The sequence below is a fragment of the Pholcus phalangioides genome, unplaced genomic scaffold (assembly GCF_987345545.1).
Source record: "Pholcus phalangioides strain wild (caught in Gottingen) unplaced genomic scaffold, Ppha-v1.0 ptg000039l_1, whole genome shotgun sequence".
NCBI lineage: Eukaryota > Metazoa > Arthropoda > Arachnida > Araneae > Pholcidae > Pholcus > Pholcus phalangioides.
In genome coordinates, this window is record NW_028301625.1 from 4,039,622 (window position 1) to 4,066,905 (window position 27,284).

At 33.9% G+C, this 27,284-nt stretch overlaps 1 protein-coding gene across 2 annotated transcripts in view; it reads left to right on the forward strand.

The window, feature by feature from the left end:
- LOC149065470 (uncharacterized) overlaps positions 1–27,284 on the forward strand; it is a 76,461-nt gene that overhangs the window by 20,130 nt on the left and 29,047 nt on the right. For both annotated transcript variants that reach the window (XM_089253568.1, XM_089253567.1), the window contains exons 4-10: positions 2,798–2,888; positions 4,978–5,089; positions 10,652–10,768; positions 13,303–13,408; positions 16,031–16,110; positions 18,130–18,290; positions 23,640–23,740. In XM_089253568.1, the coding sequence (XP_089109694.1) occupies positions 2,798–2,888; positions 4,978–5,089; positions 10,652–10,768; positions 13,303–13,408; positions 16,031–16,110; positions 18,130–18,290; positions 23,640–23,740 (768 nt within the window). The remainder of the gene's footprint in view (positions 1–2,797; positions 2,889–4,977; positions 5,090–10,651; positions 10,769–13,302; positions 13,409–16,030; positions 16,111–18,129; positions 18,291–23,639; positions 23,741–27,284) is intronic.

The window sequence follows — 27,284 nt, forward strand, 5'->3', positions numbered from 1 at the left end:
TTGATTACAAAAGAAAACAAACTGAATGTTTACCTTTTTTGAGCTTTTAATATTTTAACTAGCTATCATAAATTACACTGGTACACTTATCAGTAACTCATTATACAGATACAAGGTAAATTTAATCATGGCTGAATTTTGATTTGGAAGTTGCTCCTGGACACACACACACACACGACAAAGCAGACACTAGAAGGCTTAAATTTGAGAAAATATTTCTAGTTTTTCAACAAAATATTTTATTAAATTTGAAGCCCTAAATTATTGGGGCCTATGCAGAAATCAGGTCCAACAGAAACAGTCCCTAACTTTTCAAGAACATAGGTTTTTTAGTATGCAAATAAACTTCCTGAGTGTAACTTTCGTTACTTGAGCTATTCTGTTTTGGTACATAAGGCTTTTATGGTCACTTTTGAACATATAGCAATGCTGTTACCAAGCTCTTTCTTTAAAGAGAGCCATATAAATCTATTCCTCTCTTAAACTTTTTCATAGTGCAGAGATAACCAAAATTATCGACTAGTAAATGATGGTTGTCTGGTTTTCTGTGGTTCCCAACTTTGAGGGGTGAATGCAAGCCGATCTCCCCATTAAAAAGTCTTACTACAGAGAGCAACAGGGTTATAATGGTACAAATATTTAATCATTGCACTTCATTCACTTCACGTCTGAAATACAGATGGTAGCACTGAAAAATCAAACACAACAATATATACATACTCAGAGAGTGTTAAGTACACGCACTCATACTTCTGGTACAACTCATTCCATAATAAATTGCCCATGGTGATAGACCAGAGTTATGTTCAGTTTGAAAGAACAAAAGAAAGCATTGTTATCTATGAGAGTTGGACGAGACCAAAAAAGATGCCAACTTAACCAGAGTAATGACTTACAGAGGTTTTACTGTATATATAGGGTGATTTCGACCTATTCTGCCAAACGAAAGGGGGATAGATCAGCCCAAGTGGATCATAAAACATCCCACCAACCCTGACCTATCTCAAACTGTTTTCGAATTATGGTGGATCAGGGTACAGTGATTTAAATCATCATTAAAATCACAATTTTTTTTAAAAAAAATCATGATTTTTTCATACCCTGTGGTGGATAATTGTGGAAAAAATATGTTAAGTGTGAAAAAACTCTGCATTTGTGAAGTTTTTAAGAGACCTACATGCAAACTAAGCACATATTTGGAAGGAACGGAAAAATTCCTATAACATGAAATCATTTTCATCAAAATATCTAGATTTATTGGCGAGCTATAAGCGCTGAAAGATTGGTGAAGTTCAAAATTGAATTTTCACCAAAAGTTTTCTCCATCAATTACGCAAATATTACAATTACAATTCTGCATTCGTGAAAGTAATTTTAGTAGGTTTTAATAATTTGATTTTTCACTTCAACAATCTCTCAGCGATTGAAGCTCGCTATTGAATACAGATGTCCTGTAGATATCTATGATCCTTTAATATCACCTTAATGATTTTTTCTGCAAAATCAAATTATCACCAAAATCTGTAACATCCAATTCCGAATTTTCATTGAATATCTACTTCTACAAATGTTGATTTTAGTGATATATTACGAACAAAAAGCTAAATTTCTCCTAAACCAGAACACATATGGTTTATTATAGGCTCTTTTGAAATCTGGTACAATGCACACGTTTTTGGTAAATTTGACAGATTGCAGCTAGAAGGGTATTTGCATAATTGGGAATGAAAAATTTTGGCAGCAGTTCAATTTTGAACTTTGCAAATTTTTCAGCACTAGTAGCTCACCAATAAATCCAGGTATTTTGATGAAAATGATGTCATCTTATAGGATTTTTTTTCGTTCTTTCCAAATATGTGCTTAGTTTGCATGTAGGTCTCTTAGAAACTTCACAAATGCAGGTCTTTTCACACTTGACACATTTTTTTTCCATAATTGGTTATCCACCATAACTCAAACAGTTTGAGATAGAACAGGGTTGATAGGATCTTTCATGATCCACTTGGGCTCGTCTATCGCCCCTCTTCATTTGGCAGAATAGGTCGGATTCACCCTGTACATTTTTTTTCTGCACTATGTCTATACAAAATATGTCTAAAGAATAAATAATCTTTTTACTAGAATGTTGTGTAATTTAGAAACCATGGTCTAAAATTTTCTATTATTATATGCATATATATATATATATTGTTTTATTAATTTTATTTTGAAGGAAAATGTGAATCAAAATGCTCAAAGAAGCACATCAGAGGCTTTAATTGTAAAAAATTGGGAAATAAACAAAACTAGATTCATAATTCCATAATTTAGAATCACCTAGATCACTTGGAGTCTGGATTAGAGAGCTTCTACTATGTGTGAATTGTCTTACTAACTGAAGAGAAAATGATCTCCATAGTAATGAAAGTATCTTCCGTAGATCCATAATTGTATGCTACCCATCTGTAGAAACTACTGACAATCAGAAACAGTTGGCAAGTTTGAGGAGCCAGTCATTGTTTTGCTACAAGAGAAATGGTCCAAAGCAATTTTTTTTACTTTTCAGGGACTCAATAATTTATTTCCTAGCCTGTTGATACTGGCATAAATTCCGAATTTTTTTTGTTTTCCTCAGGTTCTAATTCAGAAATCACACAAAATCTGTAGTGCAAATTCCAATTTTTTAGTTGCCATGGTGACTGGGAATTGTCTAGCCCTGTCCACAACGGCATTTTTTCTTGGTTAGCAGAGTATCCTTATATCAGAATTTCTCAGTGTATGTATATTTATTTTATATGTAATTTTTTTTTATTTACAGCACCCAGCAATCGCTACAATAATGTTGCTGAAGTACGTCATTACAGTTTTGATCTAACAGTAGACCATGCAAACCTTCTTGCCCAATCAAGGTAACCAATTATTTTATTATTTGTTCTAGTTGAAATGGGGTGAATTATGTCTCCTAATTTGTTTCTGTAAATTTCCTACTTTGAGGTGCAAATGTGGTCAATCCTATTTGCCATTTTAAAAGTTTCTTAACCAGAGAGCTGCACACTCAGAAACAAAACATTACATGCATAAAAAATTGAATGTGATTGCTGTTTCTCATTTCAATTTAAAAGATCTGAGCACATAACATGCTAAGCCAAAGACATACACTTAAACTGTCTAAGTGCTACCCAACTTCGTGGCATAATGCACTACTCATTAGAAGTTTCTTAGAAAAATGTTTATTAGAAGCATGTTCATAAGCAGATTTAAGCTACTTGAACAGAGAAAGAGGAGGGGAGAATCACAGAGAGTGTATATAGTGAAAGGGAGGTGCAAATTGCATTGAGGGATCCCCTACATTCCTATTATTTCCAGTTACAGATCAAGCTTTCAGGAGTAACAGAAGGTTTTCCTTATTCGCTTAAATGATTTTTAGGACTGAAAATTTTTTATATGTTTTGTATTCGTGAAACAAAGAAATTAATGCAAATCAAAAGTCATGAGATTTCTTTGAGAAATGAAGGGATAATGAATATATATTCTTGCGGCTTGATATGATTGATGCCACCACCCAGAGGTTGAAAAAAATTGTTCTAGAATGTAGTGTCATGAGCTTAACCATGCATGAACCTCATAAACATTTCTCCGTAGAATTTCTAATGAATCAGTACATGCAGGAATGTGTTGTGTATATGTATATGCATGGCCCTAATGTATTTATGTTGTCATAGTCGTGCTGGTTTTATGAAATACTGGTACTGCTCTCCTATATTTTGAGGTGAAAATGGCAAATGCCTGAATTTTCATGTCGTAAATATAGTGCTGAAGGTCTGTCTGCTCTCTGCAGACAGACTTTTTCAAATGGGAGACCGGTTTTCATTTGTACCTAGTACTATTATAGCTACTATTTTTACTGACATTGTAAAAATGTATCAGTTTGTTTATTTTAGAACAAAAGCATCTTGCAAACAGTACTTATTGAGATTTATTGGGATATGCAGTCAACTTTCATGCACTGTTATTGGCATTTAACTTGTTGCATGCTCCAAAGCAGAATATTTTGCATTGATCTGCAATGAGCTCTCAGCTGACTGAGAATGTTCTGCGATGAAAATTCCCATAATAGTGTTCCTACACAGAAGAGTTCTTTTATCAAAGGTCTTCCCAAGATTGTTCTGCATCACCACTGATTGTTCTGTCTGACAATTATTGGGAGGTTGCCATTGATAAGAGCTTCAGTATATCTGAGGGGAAAAATTAAACATTTTGATTTCACATATAAAATTATTATATTTATATCATTTTGGAAATCACCCTCCTATAGTGGCACCAGATCAGTGGTAAGGGGGAGATTATTGCAGAAAAAAAAAAGAAAAAATTTCTCTCTCTGTGAAATTCAAACTATGGATGTGTTGTGTGGAATTTTTCGTAGAGAAAACTGATTTTTGATAGATGTCATCTAGCTGGGAACACAGCTGTTAGTTTTTCAGTTATTTTACTGATGCAGCTTATACTCCAGAGGGCCATCAAAACAGTGTTTCTCTCAAGTGAAAATTTTGTCTTGAACCACCCCACACACAACACAGGGAAGAATCCACATTTGTTTTTATGTCCATAGGGTTCAAGGAAGAAAGACTCCTTGAGAGCAAATATTTTTCTATGATATGCATCATTTTTCTTTTATTTTCATGTCCAAAAGTGGCCACTATTTGTAAGTCCTTGTTCATGGTTAACCTTAACGTTAATCTAATAGGATACATTCTGTGTTCCAAGAAAATATGGCTGTGTTGTTTTTCCTAAGCTGAGGGAAAATTATGAGTCAATAGCTTTGTGGTCGAAATGGTTACTTCCATCATTCTAGGATTAATGAGTTTTTTGGTACAACAGCAATTTAAGATAAATTATTTTATCAAAATATTTTATTTCTGCTTCATTCCTTATTTTTTAGTTTAACCAGATATCAATTATTGTAAACAATGAATTCATATTTTACATTATCCAATTTAGAAATAAAGTCCTAGCTCATCTCAAATTTTGTGTCAGTGATATGTCAAAAAGAAAGGATACTTTCCCATATGGTCTTTCTGTAGAAGTGAATGGAAAACATTGCACATTACCTGTGAGTAATTTTTTTTCTTTAATTTTATGTATTCCCAGTCAATGTGATAGGTGTAATATGCCTGTATGTGTATTCAAACCCTGCTATATCAAACCTAGATCTATATCTATTATATAAATGTGTGTAACAAGCAAAATTTTTGGCCCTGCCTCATAAAATATTCTCTTATCAGATCCGATGTAGGTAACCAAAGTTTTAGTTCTTTGAAGTTCATTATAATGGGGGGTATTATAATGGTTGTAGTTATAATGTCCCATTGTAATGGTTATAGTACATGTTTGTGTGTGTGCCTATATAAAATTTATGTGAACCAAACGGGAAATGCCAAATGAAAAATTGATAATCAATATGCAGAGTTGAGTCATATTATTAGGACCACACACACACCAGCTAATATTTAGAATATAGATTTTGTGGAGCGTGCAGACAGCCGCTAAATAGTCTGGAAGTGATACAATAGAATGCTCAACGGTTATGCTTCTTCTAAGCTGTGTACCTATGCAACCATGCAAGGTGAAAATGCTTCTGCACATTCAAAATCATTTAATACATCACATGTCTATAGCAGGGGTAGCCAACCTTCTCCCAAACCATGACAAGATCACAATTATTTTCAATGCGCATGTCACTATACAAATTTTAGCTCCCAGACCCTATGTCCCGTTTTTACAGGACAGCATTCTCTCCATTTCTGAAAAATATTGTTCACCTGTGCTCTTACTTTTGTAAAAATGTTCAATTTGTGTCACTCTTTTGACTTCTAAATTGTTTAAATTTTCAAATGGATTAATCACAATGCAGAATATGTATGTCGCCTAGGTATATCGGTAGAAAAGTTCATCTTATCTACACCATGTTGTTCATAGATACTGGCACTTGAGGACTCAGGGTGCTTGGGCCCCTCCCCAATAAACTTTGTAAGATGGCTTAACCCCCCAAGAATTCATGGGTACATATACAATGTAATGTTTTAATACGAAGTACAGACGACTAGATACCAAGCGAAGATAATTGGAAAGAAAAGAAAGCCTCTGTGTGGAATCAAACCACCAACCTCACACTTTTCAGTGCGTGTTCTACCATGGTAGAACATAGCGCCAGAAAGTATAATTAGCGGAGAGGCTCATTGTTTTGTTCTATGTGGCCAGCTGGAGGCTAATTTCTTTACGAGCTGCTGCTGAGTTAGGAGGCTGTCTATTGTGCAATCCCGTTCAGCCCAAAGGCACACAGTGTTCTTAGGAAAGAAAATGTTGGTCCTCTGTAGTTTAATCTGCAGAACACTCGCCCGGAAAATGTGAGGTTGGTGGGTCGATTCCCCACAGAGGAATGTGAGTTTTCTGTCCAGTTATCTTCGCTCGGTATGCAGTGCCATTTGTACTTCGTATAATTAGTGGAGAGGTTCATCGTTTCATTCTAATGTTTTAATGCATGTCTCCCCATGTGGCCGATCCTGAATGTTATACAAATGGGGCTTCCAGAAACTGCGTGCAAAGATGAAAAACTGAACAGAATCACATTTTAAGTCATCTAAAAAATCTTAAATTTTTTTTTAAAGTGTCTACTAAATATAGCTTTGGCAGCCAACAAGACCATCATTCATAAGAAAAGAATTGTTTAAGAGTTGGAGAGAATTTTTTTTGATTGTGCAAAAAATTGAATAAAATTTCTTAACTTTTGAAAAGCATTCAGGTGCCAGTCCTGATACCATGGCGTGCCGTAGGTTGGCCACCCCTGGTCTATAGCATATTGCTTTATCACGCAGAGAAATTTTTTTTTTGTGTAAGTAAAGAAATTAGAGGGAACATTAGTCACAGATATCTAAATTGAATCAATCTATGGCACATTCAACAGCTGTCAAAGTGTAAGTATGGTGAAAATTTAAAATGCAAACATGATTAAAAGTAGAAACGTGATGATAGAGTTGGTTTCCAAATTTTCTTGATTAGTATAGCTTGTAAGGCTTTTGCTGCCACCATTGTTAAAGTTACCAGAGCTATTCAGGCTTTAAGGCTGAAGTGGATTTGAATTTTTATTTAACATTTTGCTCACGTTTGTGCTAAGCATCTTCAAGAGTAATGCGATGTCATGAAAACTAATAGAAACAATATGGGAAAATATAGCTGCAACTATTTTAGAGAGCACAAAAAGAGAGGCTGTTGAAAGTTATTTTAATAACAGTTTCTGTTAAATTTTTTTAAATTGATCATTTTTTTCACACCATGCTAACTTTTTGCTCATGATGGCTAATTAGACCAGGATCTACATTTTCTAGCTGATTTCCAATGGCTTCTTGTAATGTCTGTGTGGTGATGCAGTAATCCCTTGGTGTAGGAACTTCCTGTGATAATTTTGTCATTGTTTATGTTGTACCCCTGTACCAGTATCGATATTAAAGGAGCTTTTAACAACCTGACCTATTCCTCAATAAACCAAGAACTGTCCAAAGCTCCCCTCCCTAACAATATTAAATCAATGTTTTTGGACCTCCTAGAAAATAGACATGTCTTAATCACAACACCGGAAGGCCTGGCGGTTAGAAAACAGGATATTGGCTGTCCACAGGGTTCGTGTAGCGGACCAGCTTTATGGAATCTTGTGGCCAATCAAGCCCTAAAAATCCCCCTCCCGGAAGATGCCCATATCCAAGCCTTTGCTGATGACTTTGCCTTTGTGATAGGGTCAGTAAATGTATCACAGCTAGGGACAAAGGCAACTAAAATTCTTAACGATTTTTTGAATCGGCTTAATGAACATAACCTCAAAATCTCAACAGAAAAAACACAATTTCTCTGTTTCACAAAAAATAAATATCCCCCTAGGATCAAAATTAATGGTAAAAATATTAAATGCGTAAACAATCTCAAATATTTAGGCGTAACCATCCAAAAAGACCTCGGCTGGCAATCACACATCAATGAACGCAAACTAAAAGCGACTCGCTTCCATTTTAAACTAACTAAAATAGCAGGAAAATCCTGGGGCATCTCACAAAGCATTAGGAACACTATCTACAAGACGGTGGTCGAGAGACTCTTGGCCCATGGCGCCTCAGCTTGGTATAGGCATCCAACCAAAAAAACACAACAGGCTTTAGATAGTGCACAGAGGAAATTTCTTTTAACAATAACCGGAGCCTATGACACAACAGCTACGCTCGGACTCCAAGTGATCACAGGCAACTGCCCACTACACCTAAAGCTCCAAATGGAAGCAGTCTACACAAACGCAGTTAGGTTTAGGAAAAACATTCAACCAGAACTTCTAGACTTTGACCCCAATAACTTTGAAGCACGGGAGCATGGCTGGCACCACCACCCCTCCTGCTCAACTATCCCCAATCAAATTTCGATTGACGGCCACGATATAAAACTAGCAAACACCCACATATACACAGATGGCTCCAAAACCGATGAAGGCGTCGGGCAGCCTATTGTGTATACAGAAAAGCAAACGTGGCAAGCAGTGCTAGATAAAAACAATAGTAACTTCCAAGCAGAATTGTTAGTGATAGAAGCAGCTGCACAATACGCAACGGGAGCAGAAGAGCGAGTTTTAATAATAACTGATAGCCGCTCCTCCCTTCAAGCACTTCTAGATCCAACAAATAGAAACACAATAGTATGTGTATTAAGGCGCCGTCTATTAAATAACCCAAACATTTTCCTAGGTTGGACCAAGGCCCATGTAGGTAATCTTGGAAACGAGAGAGCAGACTCTCTAGCCAAAGCTGCAATCAACTGTGACAATAAACTTGATAACCCTTTCCCACTAACGCTCCTGAAGCGACAACTTAAACAAGCAACCCTCCAGAAATGGCAGCAAATTTGGGACCAAGGAACACAACAGCTAGGAAAGTGCACGAAATTGTCCCTCGAGTCACATACAACACACTAAACTGGAATAGGGAGGTGACTATCTTCATAACAGGACACTGCCCATTCCCTATATATCTACACGAATGGAAACGCCGCCGAACAGACAAATGTGCCTGCGGAATGATGGGTACTCCTGTTCACTATGCAACAGAGTGCAAATTTACAAAACATCTACACATGTACAAATATTCTGAAAACAATAGAAAACAATGGTTCACTCAAATAATCAAAAACAAAAACACAGCAGCAAGGATTACAAGCCTTGTCAGATATATACACGCCAACGAAAAACAAGAAATCTGTCCACCAGATTTATAAAATAATGTTTTAAATATTACAAAAATAAGTGGGAGAAAAAACAGAAATGGATAAAAACAACAACAAAAATCATATCCACATGACTGCCACTACTAATACATGATATAGCATGTACTAACGGGACCCGAACAAGAATTTTTATGACATTCCCGTTACAATGATGTAAATGTGATAACCACAAGTGTCCTTCATGCCGCTATTCTAGCTAGGGTGCTAGGCGGGACGACACGAATAGTTTCATAATAACCATTACACATGCAGTTTATATTATATATATATATATATTTTTAAATATAAATATAACCAGCCAGATCGAGTCAACCAAAACACCAAGACCGAAGCTGATCCTTGGCTAAGGCTCTCTCCAGACAATCCCCCATTTAAATCAAGCCCACATTGCTCACCAAAATAGGTTTAGGACGAGATGACTCGACCTGGCAGTTATATATATGTATATAAATGTGTGTATTTCTCTTTCCTCCATTCAAGTTGTCCATGCATTTCATGTCCACAACACACGTGTGTACTCATATTGTCGGATTCATGTTGCTCACCGAATAAGGTGCTAAGCGAGATACCACGGGTGCTCCCTAATTGTATATATTCCCTCACACAATACTTCTATTTTGTATATTTTCATTAAATCCACCGGAGCGAGTGAACTCAACCCAATAAAACTGATGCTGGCTTCTAGTCGCAAGTTATCAAACCCATTTGCTCACCAATAAGGTGTTAAGCGAGATGACTCGCTCCGATGGATATATATATATATAATTTCACAATAAGATTCTCATTTCTCTTTCTTTTTGTATCCTGTGTATATAATATGGCAAGTGTAAGATAACAGATGAGATGGCTGGGGGGGGGGGGGCTCAATTGCTTTTAAAACATACCTCCATCCTAATATGTGTACATTCATCTTAACTAAACCCTGAAACTTCTCCACATCCTAATCCCATCTCGTCTGTAATCACCACAAAATTTGTTAATCGCGACAGTACCCAATTGTCCGGGGAAAATATGTTGTAAAAAAGTTTATGTTTTTTTTGTTTTTTTTTTACACTAAATAAAGTGTTCCAGACTCTGCCACGAAGCTGGGCTGGAAGAGATCTCGGCAACGGGATAAGTCCAGTGGCAAAGTTCTGGCGTTCATTCATGTACCCCTGTACCAAAAAAAGATTCTGAGAAGGATTGAGCAAGTATTGAGCTTATAACATATTTTTTGGCACAGTAGGGGGTGATGTCTCATTAACTTGGGCTACCATGCCCTTATATTTCTTTGAGTATATATCACATCATATAATTTATGTTTTTTCTACTGTTAATGTAACAATAATGATTTTTCTCATTGTGTTCTCTGCTTTTGTAGAACTCTTGTGAAAATGATCAAAAACAGCAAAAATATTTTGTGGATGTATCTTCTTTCATCAAGATAGCACCTATGGTTACTAACAGGATAAAAATTACATGGATACGAGAACCAATTGTAAGTATACATATATATATATATATCACAGACTTAATAAGGTTCCTCGAGCTATTCAGGGGTTCCATGGCATGAAAAGCTAAGTTCTCATTGTAGTTACAATAATATCATCTATATAGTAGAAATATTCGTGTTTGTTTGGGTTCCTAAGTCTTTCAACCATCAAGACTTTCAAACTATTATAAATTTTTAAGTGAGATTAGAGAGCATAATCTCTTATTTAATCCTTTAACCCACATTTATGAGACATCTCACCTTCTTAAAAGCCTTTTATTTTAGCAATGACAAGGTATTTTGTAAAGCTGATTTCTCAATGGAACTCATTTTCTTATCCTCCTTTCTTTGCATTTGCTAGAAGAAGAAAGCCTGCTCCATAAAACATTTCATTTTACAGAAGGTTTAGTGATTTCGGCTATGCAGATTAAATGGTTAATGAGTGTCTATAAGATGCAGTTTACATTGCAATATTCAACAGGCCATTGACTAAGATGTATAAAAAAGAGGGCCAAAGTTCCTGCTTCTTCATAGTTTTAAGAATTTTCTAAGAAAAATTTAAAAATCCCCTAAGTTTACTCTATTTCTCCTTATTTGCCTTCAGATAGTCCTCTACTTTTTTCCTCTCATGCGCCTGATGTGATGCATCATACTTTGTTTCAAATGTAATTATCAACTAGCAATAGATCACTCCAGATTGGAAGTGAGTCTGATCATTAACCACCATGTTGTTCAAGGAAAAACTCCCTATGGCAATGAAGTCTAGCTCTGTCTTTTGTTAGTTGTAATAGGTTAACTTGTTAGTCTGTACAAAAATATTTTATAGTCCATCCTGTCAATGTCCTTTGAAATTATGAATGCTTCCATTATGTCCCTGCGATTCCTCCTTTCTTCAAAAAAAGGTGTGTAATCTATAGTTTTTACCCTCTATGCTGATGAATAAATGTATTGTACATCTTTGATGTATTATAGTACATCATACTATAGATAGGACTTTCAAAACTGCATTACATATTCCAAGTTAGGTGTAACTAAACCTTTGGGGGGGGGGAAGGTAATTTGTGTGGTAGTGTGCCTGATTTTTTTCAGTGCTACCATCTATATTTAAAATTGTGATTGAAGTTTTGAAGTGTAATGAGGGAATATTTGCACTACTTGAAGACGTGTTGCTTTCTGTGGCGAGACTTTAAGATAGACTCACATTTGCTCCTCAAAGTTGAGAACCACAGGAAACCAACTTCAGCCGATCACCACTGTGGTGCCGGTATAGGGTTTGAACCCAGATCTTTGCAATACGAGTCCATCACAACCACCACAGTGGCTGTGAAAATAGCTGGATGATAAGGGATTTTCCACAAATTGCGATTTTGATTTGTTTTGTCATTTGATTATTTCCTCATGTTTGTTTACATTTGACATCAAACACCTGTTTTACGCTCGAGTGCTATGTTCTTTCTCTTATATAGAATCAGGCACATGTTTTTACTCATTTACATGATGCCAGAAAGTCATTCTTAAAATAATCGACAGAAAATAACCAAAATGATAATTTTTGCAAAATCTCTCACCATCCAGCTACTTTCAGAAAATAACTTGATATTGTGTGAGTTGTATTATTTTATTATTCATTGATACCTTTCTGAATTTTCACTATATTCAACTATTTTTTTTTATCTAAGTTGCCCTATATAGTTGGCCACTGAATTGGGAAAAAATAATATTGATATCTTGTGCACACACACACATACATGCGTACTTGGAAAATGATCTTTCTCCAATGCTCACAGCTCATCAAATAATAAATGATTTCACTTTAAATTTTGGTACAACAGATCCTGCTTATAAAATTCCCACTTAGAACATTTTTCTGCTTGATATGACTCATTTTTGTGGTCTGTCCCAACTCTTACTAATAGTCATCAAGATTTCCCATTCAAAGTGTTTTCCTGCTTGCATTTTCTCATGACGGTTTTTTGAAAAAATTTTATAAGTGGGATACCCCTTTTGTGTTATGTTGTTCTTGTATTATGTTAAGTTTTGTAAAATTTGATTGAAAACTGCATAAGCAAAAACATGCAGAGAAAATTGGAATTTTTTAAAAGAAATGAAGGAAAAATTGATGAAACGGATCACAAAGATATAGCTTCGTGAACACACATTCTATTTCACGAAAAATGCATACCAACATTGCCCATACCACGTAAAATATTTTATGAAAGTTACAGATCATTTCCAACAGAGTTGATAAAAAAATCTTTTTTTTTTAATTCAAATTCTTGTTGGTCTCCTAAATGCACTTAGGTTAGAATCTTCACTGAAAAGTGCAAGTTTAAAGAATTTAGAAAAAATGTCTAAAATCTAACGTGTTCACTTACTTTTGACTATATAGTGCTATAAAACCTGGAGTATATTTATTTTATTACATCAGTTTTGAAATTTGTATATGCTTCTGTATTTTTATGTTTTATTGAAATGCTTTCATGTTTAGAAAATAATTGAAAATCTGTTTTTTAGATTTAAAAACTTGTGAATTCTTTCAGGTGTATGGAGCCACAGTTCATTTAGTAACAATAAAAGAACCAAAAGAGCTTTTGGCAGATTTAGTGCAAAACAAAATGATACCACCTTCAGTGACAACAGCAATGGGTAAAAATTTTATAAATAATGAACTTATAATGAATACAATTTTTATAATGTAAATAAAAATTACAATTTGGTTATGCTGTATTATTTCATAATTTGGTGAAAAGTAGGTAAGTAGGTACAACAGATGTATAATGGTAATAAAATACCTTCATATGGATGAAAATAAAATATTTGTGTCCCTCCAGCATAGTAACGGATAATATAAGCTAGATAACTTAAACTCATATTCTCATGAGCAATGAACGCCAGGGGCTCTGCCACCGGACTTATCCCATTGCCGAGATCTCTTCCAGCCCAGCTTCGTGGCAGAGTCTGGGACAAAGTGAGTACACCTAACAGTCTGAGTGTGTAGCTAGTGTTGTGTTTTGATGTTTCAGTGCTGCCATCTATACTTCAAATTGGGAGTGAAGTGTAATGACTGAATATTTGTAACGTTGTAGGCCTGTTGCTCTCTGTGGCGAGACTTTTTAATGGGGAGATCGGCTTGCATTCGCACCTTGAAGCTGGAAACCACAGAAAACCAACTTTCTCATGAGCAGTATTTTTTCTAAAATCTGGGTACGTGTATGGCCATGCATGACTGAAAATAGTTTCGTTCTTACTGAGTTTCTGTCATGCAGAATAAATTCACTATATTGTATGCAGAAGCATGTTGTTTTTCGCACAAGTAAAAAAAATGTTAGAAGCATGTTGCTCATGAATGATCACAGATGTGTTTTTTCTTTTTATAGTGGCAAGGATTTATGCTCAGCAGTCATCAACTGGGTGCTCCATGAGCTTCCTGGCACAAAATTCTTTTTCCTAGATGTCAAGGAATTTGATACAATTAATTTTGGCATGTGTGCCCACTGTCAAAAATTTTTCATGTACTCCACTAACTAAGTACATGAATGTTCAATTTTTAATAACATTGAAAAATTCTGTCATACCAGAAAAACATTGCTCTGATTAATTTAATTGGAGAAATAAATCTCAATGACACCAACTCTCTTGCCCTCTACATCTAGCATAGCCAAAGAAATACACACCCTCCATTATCATATGCAAAACAATAATTCATGTTTAATGTTTATTATCATGATGCTATTGCTTTAGTGCATAGTCTACCAAACTTTTTGTTCCATCACCCCCTTCATCAAAAATTTTTTCCTATCATCGCCCCCCCCCCCAACTCAAGTAAACCCATAGGATCCTATGTTAAATCAGTAGGTTCTATCACCTCCTTGGACCATTCCATCGCCCACTTTGGGAAAGACTGCTTTAGTGGAAGAGCTGTAGGCAAGACTATGTTGAAAAATCTCAGAGTGCACCTCTTTCTCAACAAAATACTTTCCATACCTGAGTCGTTGATGCTGTGTAGGCATAATAATGACTTTACATGGCTCTAGGTTCAATCCCAGTGACAACCATTGGTGGTTTAAACTGGGAGTTGTTCCCTTTAGTTCAACATGTTAATCAGCAAAGTCTGTGACTGCAGGGCAAGGCTTAGTCATGTTGCAGTCTGCAAAAAATAATTTTGTTGTTCTATACAATATTTATATTCTTGTGTCATAAGATTTAAGATGCAAATTTCTGAAGCCGTAAATTGATAGAATGGTTGAGCCACTGCTTAGTCTAAATGAAATATTTACCATAATTTCCTGCATATATTACATGGCAGTGTATAATCTGCATATGCAAATTTCATTCATCAGTAATAAAATCTTGAGGAATTAAAGAGGTTATTTTTCTGCCATGTGTATTTGTAAAAAAAATTTTGATTATTCTACTCACATATATTCATCATCTATAAATATTTTAAAATTATTTTTCATAAATTTATTTTTACAATATTTATTTTCATTTCTCCTTCTCAGAAAAAAAATTGCAGATAAAATGCAGCAGTACATAATTCCTGCTAAGAAATTCAGATTGTTATTTTTTATGTAAAATCTGCATATTTTTTGGAAAACAATATATTTTATTATATAAAATAAATAATAATAAATATATTATATAAAATATATTATTATATAAATATCAGGGTTTAAGCTGGATAAAAAATTCCTTTCGCAAAAAGCGAAAATGGGGGGAAAAGCTTTAGCAAAATGCTACAATGCTAATGTAATGATTCATGGTTGGACGTCTACTCATTGCATACCTCCTGTATGCTTTTTTGCAAAAGTGGCTACTACTTTTTTCGCATTCTATGATTTTCTTTCTCATTTTGCAAAAAATGCGACCGTAGCTCAAACCCTGATAAATATATATATAACAGAGGTGTAAAGGTACAGACCAGTGAGTCTGTACCTTTTACACCTGTTGTAGTCACACCTATATAAATTACTGAAGGAAAAAAAAAATTGTCAAAATAACACTCGTAAGTTTGATATTCAGGAGCTGTAAACAATAACCAATGTTTAAATAAATAAAATAAAGAAAAATCATCGAATTGCTCAACTTCATAGTATGGAAATAATATCAAAAGCTTGCTCCTTCCAGTGTTACCACAAATCAGATTTTTGTACCTAGTAGTTACAGCATATGTTTAATGTAATGCTATAATGTTAATGCTGTAAATTTAATTGTGTGTCATTCGTATAAGAATGATATCACAAATTTCCACCCAATTCTTTTTCTTAGTCATTCAAAAGCTTGCTCCTGATCCTAATGGTGATGATGAAATAGCCACCACAAATCTAAAAGCATCTCTCATATGTCCAGTAAGTTCTTTATTTTCTTTTTGATGACTTTTTCCTTAAGTTTATTACTTTATCACATTGTTTATTTGTGTAGACACATTCCTGTTATGAGTTTTTTTTAATCAAAGAGTTATGATGAATCAATTTTAAATTAGGTTTAAATATAATCCAGTTTCATAGCTGCCAAGTCTCCCGAATTCTCTGGGAATCTCCTGAATTTTAGCTTCATCTCTGGACCTCCCGAAAAGTTCTTAAATCTCCTGAATTTTTACAAAATTCACAAGAAATCCCCAATTGTCCCTAAAAATTCCCTACTTCATTTAAAAAGAATCCCAGCTTCTGAAAACAATCCCTAAGGAATTTCTTGTGGGGCAAAAAGTCTTTCACATGTTTCCCCCCCCCCTTTTGAAATGACGTCACATGTTGTAAATGGGGGAATAGTGGGGAAAATTCCTTTTTTTTTATAAGGAAGTTTTACAAACTCTCTGATAGTAACAAGAAAAGTTGTTTGTCTTATTGTGCAGGGAAATAGCTTAGCAGCCAATAGTCCTGGATAATAATTGAAGATTATATTGACGCACATGTGTTGACGCGCATCCTCTTTCGTTGAAGTTACGTATGTGTGATAACAAAACATGAATACTGATAAGCAAAAAATGTTTAATTAATTTTAAAGATACTTATTCCAATGAATTTCCTTTCATCAAACGTTCCAGAAAAGGGCTGACTGTTTCTTTTTGTACAAAGTTGTGTTATATATATATATATATATATATATATATATATATATAAAAGTCAGTCTTCTTCAAAAATTTATGTTTTTTTCCTTCATCTTTCATCTTCCGATGATTTTGGGGTCATTCGCGCAGAATGTTTGTTCATATCGTTCGTTTTTGATTGAACACAATATATCTTTTTTAGATCAATTGAAGTTTTGGCGGCCAATTTCACTTGTATTTTGCGTAGGGATTTTATTCCCAATGGTTTAACTTCCATGTGTATAAAATCCATATTTTATTTGACTTCAATTTTTGAGTAGGGCTTTTATTCCCTATGCTTTAACTTTTTTTGTGTGAAAAATCCCTATTTTATTTGGAAGAATCCCTTTTGTATTTATTAGGGAGTGGTTTTAGTATAAAATACGGGTTTGTGTGAAAATCTCCCTAATTTTCATTTTCAAAAGTTGGCAGCTATGCTGTTTGCAAAAAACTCCAAATATATGAGCAGTATTTGAAAAATTTTAGACTTAATCCTATATAGATGTTGTGAAAAGAATTTTTTTTTTTAGCTTGAGATTACTTTGATCTTTATTTCTCCAACATATACTCACATTTTGATGACATTTTTTTTTATTGATTGAGTTTTTAAGAATTGATTTATCAGTGGGGTATATGGAAGCTATGTGTTAGAGTAAGAGGCCAAAAAAGATGAAAAATTTCACACATAACACAATTTTCTAGCAAAACAAGTTTGTCATAAATTTTATCTTGATAAATTTCAACAAACATGTGTTTAAGAGTATGTCCACACTTGTAGACAATGTCTCATAACACATTTTTATAGACAATGTTCTGCAATTGTCTATAGACAGTTGCATAACATATTGGGTGTTATGTGATTTCTCATTGATCAAAATCGCAGATGTATGATATCCCATTTCGGATGGATGTCATGGTGTTCCGTAGAGTGAATTCAGGTGTGAATGACTGTATGTAGGTTAATAAGATGTACTACTCTTTTAAAAATGTTGAGAAAACTGTATGCAAAAATTGTGGCACATGTTTGCAAGTTTGTCCCTATTCATGTGTAGTTTTCTTAGTGCGCTGTACATTTTCTCCAGTGTAAAAAAAGTACTCATCCCTTAACTTTTGAACATGTGTATACATAAATTTAACAGTAATTCCTCCATAATATTTGTTTTTGGTTTGCAGAATATTGTTTTATCAAGATCCACTGTATTTACTGCTGCAGGCTAATTTTAATATGATAATTTTGAATGGTATGTGACCTCTTCATAGCTGTTTTCTTTATTTTCTGTAGCTCAGCAAAAAGAGAATGTCTTTCCCATGCAGACCAGCTTCATGTGTGCATTTGCAATGCTTTGATGCACAAAAGTTCCTGCTGCTCAATGAACAGAAGGAGTATTTCATATGTCCCATATGCCATAAATCCATTACTTTTGAAGAACTGCAAATTGATAGGTGAGAAATGTGTTAATATTTTTTTTCTTATTTATGTTCCAAGTTTTAATATTTCCATAGTTATTATAATCAGGGTTGTAGTGATTTAAATCAACTGATTTTTTGAAAAAATCACTGATTTAAATCAATTTATTTCAGATATGAGAAAAATATCTGTTTCAATCAAATAAAATTATTTATGCAACTTTAAAGAGTGATTTAAATTTTTATTAAATTATTTTAATTATTATTATATTTTTAAATATTATTTATATAGTATTAAAATATCATCAACCATTTTCAATTCACTGCTGGATGAAGGTCTCTAAATTTTTCCATTCTGCTCTGTCCGATGCTTTATAGCCATCCAGTTGACTCCAGCCACTTTCCTGATGTCATCAATCCATCTTGCTTGGGGACGCCTTCTCGGACATTTAACACCACGGGAGTACCAATCTAGAATACTTATGGTTAAAATATTAGTATTAAAATATATATTAATATATATATATGTATTAAATATCAGAAATGCGATAGTTGTACCGATTTAGCTGACAAATGGTTGCTCAATAGCTCAAGATTCACAATGACGAAGTTATGGGATGTAAAGCTCACTTAAAAAATCAGACAGTTTGCATGGCAATCGATGGATGTATGAATATCCATAATGAACCAATTGTGTGTGTGTGTTATCAAACAGTGTAGTAAAGTCATCCATGTTGATACTATTGAGACATCTGGCTCATCGCATACTGGAAATTATTTAACAAATTTAGTTTTTAGTTCATGTAAATCAACAGAAGAAAACTTCAAATGTAAAATATCAAGTTTTGTTACAGACAATAACTGCAAATATGGTTTCTTCCAGAAAGACTGTGGATGAAGAGCTTGGTTTTACGGGACTTACATATGGGTGCAGTGCCCACATTTTAAACCTGCTAGCCAAAGATTTGGCTAAAACTGATGTAACAAAGCATGTTATACAAGTTCAGTATATTTAAATATTTTCACAATCATCTCTCGAAAGCATGGTATCATACAGAAGGTGGAAGTGTATTGATACTTCCTGTAGAAGCACGATAGAATACTTATTGTCATTCTCTTGAATCTTATGTTAAAATTGGTCAGTTGTTACCAAAGTTTGTGAAGATCACAGATCTCAAATAGATAATGACATCTCCAGTAAAACGTAAATATTGGTTTAAAAAGGACATGATTGCGATTCTGAAATCAATAGCCAAAACTATTGATTTTGTTCAAAAGAATAAGTCCTAGCTGAATGGGTATACCTAATTAGCATGGAAAAAGTTGCAATTGAAGATAAAAGAAGCATAAAACAATAAAAAGCTCTTATCTTAAGCATATAAAAATAGATATGAAAAATCATATTAATAGATGCACACTTTGCTGCATTTATTCTAAGCTCATCAGTGCTAATATGGGAATTGATGTCACAAAAGAAGAGAAAAATAAGGGTCTTGAATTTATCAAATAAAACTGTGGCTCTAGGTTCCCGGCAATTACATTAAAATTTTTGGTAAAGTTGGAACCATTTCATGCCGAAAATGTTTTGTATTCTATTGTATTCTAAGGTTGTTGATACAATGTGTGATTTTGAGTGGCCAAATAGTTTTTATAATGTTTTTGGTAAAGATGTAATTACGAAGAGTGATATGCAATTTTTGAACCTGCTAACCACAGCCAACATATCGGCTGCCTGTGCTGAAAGGATTTTTTTCAGTATTTGGTGTAGTTCATTACAGACAGTGAAACAGATTAGGAGTAGGCAAAAGCATCAAAACTAGTGTTTCTAATGAAGAAAATCAACAATTATTGGGAATAAAATTATTCAATACGATATACGTAAGATAATCTATTCAAGAAATGTAAGTTTTTTTTCTATTTTTCTTAATAAAATGTTCTGACATGTCTCGAAAGTATATGATTATTTTTAGTTTGCAAATATTTTTTAAATAGTCATTATTTTTATAAGTTAAAATTTCTTCAATTTTATATTCTAAGAAAATATGATTAATGAGTAGTGTGTTAGTAATATATATATATAAATATATATTTTGTTAAAAAAATTCATTAAAATCAAAAAAATTGATTTAAAAAAAAAATCAAAAACCTTGTCTTTTATTATGTGTTTTCATATGCATAGCCTTAATCGTGAATTCCGCAGGGAAGGACAAATAAAAGTATCAAAAATTGTGACGTATGTTTTAGCACAAAACACGCTGCTTTCGAAGGCAGTGATAGATGATTGAAAATCACCCCATATGATCTTACTGACCTAGGGTCCTCATTTGACTAGGCTGGCACTTCTTATCCAAGCTAGACACTAAGGCAAAAAGTAATAACACTAAATGGTAGAAATGGTAATAAGTCATGCTAGCTGCTGATCAAGAAACCAAAATCACATTTTTTTTTATAATTTTATCATTCATTATTATGAGGTCTCCAGGTCAGTGAGATTCCATATGATCAATTTTTAATCTTGTATTGCTCCCTTTAAAAATGATACTCATTGTGTGCCAAAATGTATGTAAAAGGATTTTATAAAATAATTTTTCCCTTTCTCTTGAATTTATTGTTTACTCTTTTAATGGTCAATGTTCCTAATTAGGTGAAAATTGATTTTATTAATGAAAGAAATTGATATTTGTTCACTGCAGTTGCAAGATTCCAAACTAAATTTAGAAATAAAATATTTTATTCATTTCAGCACCCATGCCATAAATTCATTTTTCTAAAATCCCCCATTCTTGAGGAAGAAAATAATCTAATTTTTTTGTTATTATTTTTATTGTTGTTTCTATGGACATGGGTAAGTCCAGAAAACATTACAAGGATTTTTCTTCTTTTTTGTGAATTTCTTGATATCACTTAACTTAAAAGATCAGGAGAAGAAAACCTATCTCTGAATCTGCAAAGTCTGGCATAACTTGCAGGATAGTCTTGATATATATACACAGTCAAACTTTTGCTTATATTGAACACAGATATTATGGATTTTCACTTATAATGAAGTTTTTCCATGTCCCAAGAGTTTCAAAGTGCTTATTTGTGTTATTTTGATTACTTATAATGAACACTGATTTCAGTAAAGTACACCTGTTCGAATGTTCAACCGGTTTTCAAGCACAAATTTTCCAGACTTTCTTTATAATCTTATCTAAATCTTCTCATTGGTAAATTTACCTTTCTACAATGCGTAGCTGCAACTGATAATGCCTATTTTTTTCCTTGGAAGGCTATTAGGCTGTTTTTGAGTACTGTATAATCCTCATTGCTTTCTTTTTTTCTTATTTTTCTTTTTCAAGTCATATTTTGCCTTCAGAAAACCTTATTAGAAAGAAAAAATGAAGGTTTTTATTCCCAACACCAATTTTTAATGCACTTGGTAGCTAGATTTGAGCGTTGGATGTGTGGTGTTATCATGTGCGAATTAATTTTTATGAATATCCAAGAGCAAAACACCATCTACTGCTTCAAAAATTGGTCATACAGTTGGTTGAGAGTGAAAAATAGGAAAAAAGTGGGGTTTCAAGGAAATTCAACAATCCTCCAAGTTTGAACACTTTAGAGGAATTGTAAAGGAAGTGTTCAGATGTGGTGAGCTTAACATCTCCAAGAAGAGATTCAGAGAGAATTAAGACTGAAAAATGTTCCAGTGACCGGCCCCTTGCTAAAAGAAGAAGGGTTACATTTTTTACGCTTATTAGGCAAAAATGATTTTAACGCAAATACTAGATGATTACAAAGATTTAAAGATCACCATAGCATCACATGAAAATCAATTTCCAGCAACAGTGCTTCAGTTGACAATGAAGCTGTTGAGAAATGGTTATAAAAACCACAGTAAAGGACTTATTTCTAGTTACAAACCTGCAGATATATATAATGCATATGAGACTGGGCTATTTTATCAGTTGCTCCCTCAAAAACTATGGCTTTCAAGGAAGAAGAACGCAGCCATGGTAAAAATTTCAAACTTTGTCTATTGCTATGGTATGTACGAACATGGATGACAGTGATAAAAGAAAGATTCTCAGCATAAAATCAAAAAGTCTCTAATGCTTTATGAAGGAGGAAATTTTCTGTATCATACACAGCCAACACAAAAGCATGGATGCCTTCTGAGATTTTTCTGAATGGTTAAGGAAATTCGATGAAGAGATAAGCCTTAAGAAATGAAATAATAATTTTAAAATTAATTTTGCTAGACAACTGTACGTCTTGCAACACTAAGGGGATTTTGAAATCTATCACTGTTCATCATCTGCCGCCAAATTGCACAAGTAAGTTACAGCCTCTGTATCAAAGCATAATAAAGAACCTTAAAGTAATGTACAGAAGAAGTGTACTCCAAAAAAGTTTTAACTAGTGTGGAAAAAGATGAAGATGCAATAATTGATGTGCAACAAGCTTGTCTTATGCTAGCTAATGCTTGGAATGTTTCAAAAGTGCCTATTCAAAATTGTTTAATTCATGTGGATTTTGGACAAAATATTCACAGGAATAGTGAAAATTAATCAAGTATTTATCTTTCATGAAAATGAAACTTGGATTCACCTGTCGCAAAAAAAAGAAAAACCGATTGTTCCTGAATTTTCTTTTCAAGATTAGATAAATGTTGATGAGGACATACTGGTGGAAACTCAGATGACAGACGTGAACATTGTCAATGGAATCCAAAATAAAAATGATAAAATTTAAAGTGATGAAGAAGATAAAGCTGTTGTTGAAATATAAAATATTCAAAACCGGGTAGCCATTCTGACTTTGTAAAAATCTTCATAATTACTTATATTTTGTGTTCTAAGGTATAGGTGTTCCAGCATTAGATGAAGTGGAAAAGCGTTTGACGTCTATGATCACATCAAGAAAAAAACAAACAATCCAGGGCCATAACTAAGCTGGGGCAACCGGGTCACTGCCCCGAGCTGAATAGAGAGGCCCCAAAGGTTGAGAACCTTTGTTATAAGTCATGTGGATTTTGTGCTTGAGAAGAGTCTAGAGGATTACATGTTTTATCAATAGTACTGATATGAAAAAAAAAAAGAATTTGATGGGTAGAAAAAATGGCTGATTAAAGTGATAAATGTATTAATCCATTATAGATTAGTTCAGATTCCAATGTTCAAATGTTCAACTACTATGTATATTATATTATAGGCTTTTCTTAACAGTCCCAGTTAACTGTGAATCCTCAAAGATTGTCTCATGCTGATTATAAATAAATGTAAAAACTAAATGACAATGATTTGCTAATATTCACTTACTGGGTGAAACAAAAATGTAGTGAATAATGTTCCCCTTCTTGTTTTGTGATAATATATACATTTTTAAATAACCTATTTCCAGTGTATTTTATGAAATATTGTCGAGAACGCCTAAGAAGTGTAATGAAGTTGAGTTTCATGAAAATGGAAGCTGGTCAACAGAATTCTATAAAAAGAAAAATGGTAGGTTGTTGCACTTTGTGAGCTATCGTTATATATCATTTGGTCAATCATTAGTCAGGTGCAATTGATCTGACAGGCTCATAGAAAACAAAGTTCAAATATCTGATATTCAGCTTAAAATGTTCATTTTTGTAGTGTTCCCATGCATATATGTTTTTCATTTGTGGCTAAACAAATATGTGCTCTCTGAAGGCATAATCAGCCTGTTTACACACATAGTTTTCATTCAGTTGTTCATTTAAGTAAAATTCAATTCTTTTCTCAACTGGGTATCTTTTTAATTACAGTCAGCCTCGCTTAATCTGTTAATAATGATAAGCAAGCATATTGGAATATACCTTCTGGGACTAAAATTTCTCCTATAGAGGCAATGTTAAAATCCTAGCTCAATAGGAGAATTTTGACTAGTTTTTTCCTGATGATTAAATGTGTAATGAAAGTACAGAATTTCTCAAAATCAAGTGTCAAACTTCAAGAAAAATGCTGATAAAATTGGTAAAAAATCAGAATTGACAAAGAAATAAAAGCTTAGACAGAGAATGGGAAATAACCTTTTTTTTGGGACCATGATAACGAAGCTGTTCTGGATTGGTTTCTTGCTCAAAGGGGTATTAATTAATGATAGGGTTATCAGGCCCCAAAACTCTGAAATGAAGATGCTCAGGTTAACCTCCTCTGTGTATGCATGTGTGAGAGAGTTTGAGAGAAGACAAACTCGAAGCCGATCTGTTTTGTCTGTGCACTGAAGGCAGTCTGTAAAGCCACGTCTAAACCCACCACTTTACTCAATGCCTAGACATGAAAAAATCTCTTTTCTGTCAAAACCGCCCCACGCTGTGGGCTAAAAACAGGCTTTTGAGTGGTTCAAGGTGGAGTCTACAGGTTTTCCGCAGCGGGTCTGGACAAGACCTATATAACTATATAGAAGGTAGTGGTCCTGACTCAGCTTCATTTGCATAGTGCATGTGGTTGAGCTCGCAGAAATTGTGTCGGAAAGAATATTTTGTCATAGGTGCCGTATGAGCTCTGATATGAAGAGGATGGGGAGGGGGGTCTAGGGTTGCTGGATTTCTATGTATACGACTTACAAGGGCATATGCAGGTTGGGATTGCATTGAATATTCGTGAATTATTAAGGGACAAAGACTCTGCTGCCTTGGAAAGTTGCTTCAGGAGGTCGGGGGGGCCTCATGTGGCCTGAGCCTTCTACGTTCCCATGTCAGTGAGGTGCTGTATTTAATGAACTTTCAATTCAAATTTTAGAAAAAATTAAATTTTAGAGAGATTTTTTATTGTACTATGATTATGTTGTGCTGGGGGTACCCCCATGGCAAAGCTGAACATTCATCACTACTGACAAGCTTTAAGCCAATGTTGGCATGTCTGTAATAGCATTTAACTTTATCTACAACAGCATTTAACTTTATCTACAACAGCATTTAACTTTATCTACAACAGCATTTAACTTTATCTACAACAGCATTTAACTTTATCTACAACAGCATTTAACTTTATCTACAACAGCATTTAACTTTATCTACAACAGCATTTAACTTTATCTACAACAGCATTTAACTTTATTTACAACAGGTGGTACCACTATACAGACAAATAAAGGACCAGTTTTCCATTTAACACAGAAGAGCTTTTTTTGCCTCTGACTCTCAAACTTACTACATCCTTATTGCATTATCAAGATATTCATCTCTCATTAGTAATGGAAATAAGGATGAAACCTCTGAATTGTTAAGGAGTTACGATATTTCACACTATATAAGAAAGAGGCATGATGATGTATATTGATGCATTTTAATTCAAATAGTTATGCTAAAATAGTTTCAGAATTTTAGCGTATCACAGTATTTTGATAACATCTGCTGCAGACATTATGCCTAAGCTATATGGGCAAAACAAAAGAAATTGATGACCAAAACATAAGGGTGTCTTCCTTTGCGTATAATGAATGATTCGAGTTGTCTGCTCAGTTTTACTTAGCCCACAGCACAATAAGAAGTTTCGTTTGACAAAGACCTCATATTTTGTTGCATTTATCGGAATTTTTAAAAGTTTTTACTGCTTTAATATTAAGCTCTACTGGGTTTGGGTGTTTTTATCCCCTGAAGGGTGCTTGTTATAAAGGAAATTATTAAGGAAGTGGGCATCAGATGTTTTTAAATTTGCCTGTTCTGTATTTTTCTGAATGGAAGAGGTACTTTTTCCTTTTCACTGCATTAGCTGTTGATGAGTGAACAATGGTATTCTGAAGACAGGTGTTTTTGTAGTTACCTTCTTTCAGACCTGTTTTTTTTAGACTGTGTATTTTTCATACTAGCATGGACCAGATATGATCGTAGTTATAATAGCCCTGCTTGGACATAATTTCGGTTTCATTTTCTGTGAATTTTAACAGATTCAACAGTGAATATGTTTGTGAAAGAAAAAAGAACATGCAGATGGATATCTACTTCACTGTACAATTTTTTCCTGGAAAGAAAAATAATTCTGAAAACCTGAAAATTTGGACAAGGGTGAAATCACAAAATTAAGGGAAGACATTTTAAATAACACTGAAAATGAGGAAATCTGGCAACCCTAATGCTATGATTATGCAAAAAGCAATGAAAATTGCAAAAAATATTCAAAACAGTGAGAAATTTTCTGCTTCAAAAAGAAAGTTTTATAGATTTCAGCAAAGGAACAAGATTTTTAAGACAAAGATTCCCAAACTTCCTATTAATGAAATTGCCTTGGAAGTGCTTAAAATTATGCTGCAACCCTGCTTAGTCTCAAGGCAGTTCAGGGCACCCTAAAAACCATGATACATAGGTTGAGAATCATAGTCCTATAACTAGTATGGTCATGATAAAATTATTTCAGCATCTCCAAATGACACCTGGTACTGCATCACAGTGTTTGGGAATCACCAGTATAATACACTGCACAAAGAATCAGGTTCAGTGAACAATGCAGTTTGTAATGAATGGCTTCAAAAAACTTTCCATTAACCTGCTGCCTGGCAGTTAGCATGCAACAGCTATGAAAGTGTTCTAAAGCAGATTTGGACAGTGCACATAGACAACCTTGATAGAAAACTTGAGCAAAACATTTGGAGCAATCTCCTATCGACATCGCAGCCCTTTGATAACTAAGCATGTGTGCTTTTCTCTGTATAAGCCATTACTTTTGAATCCCTTTAGCCCCGATATTTTTTATGCATGCAAATATGCAATAAGACTCCATAGCTGCCCCTAATTGGTTCCAAGCTTTTGTGCTGATAGTAGATAACAACCTTTGTGACTAAAAATAAAAATTGAAAATTGTGAATTGTATACATGGAACTTTTTGATATAGAAAAGTTAATGCAGAATGAATTCTGAATAAAATACATACATTTACCTGTCGAGTTCATTTATATTTTATTTCCTGAAAAATGCAGTTACAGTCTCAAAGTATAGCTTGCACAGAAAGTCCCTGGCATTCTTAGAATTTTAAAAAGCACATACATTGATCTTTTAAGAATATATTAGGCTTTTAAAAAGCACAT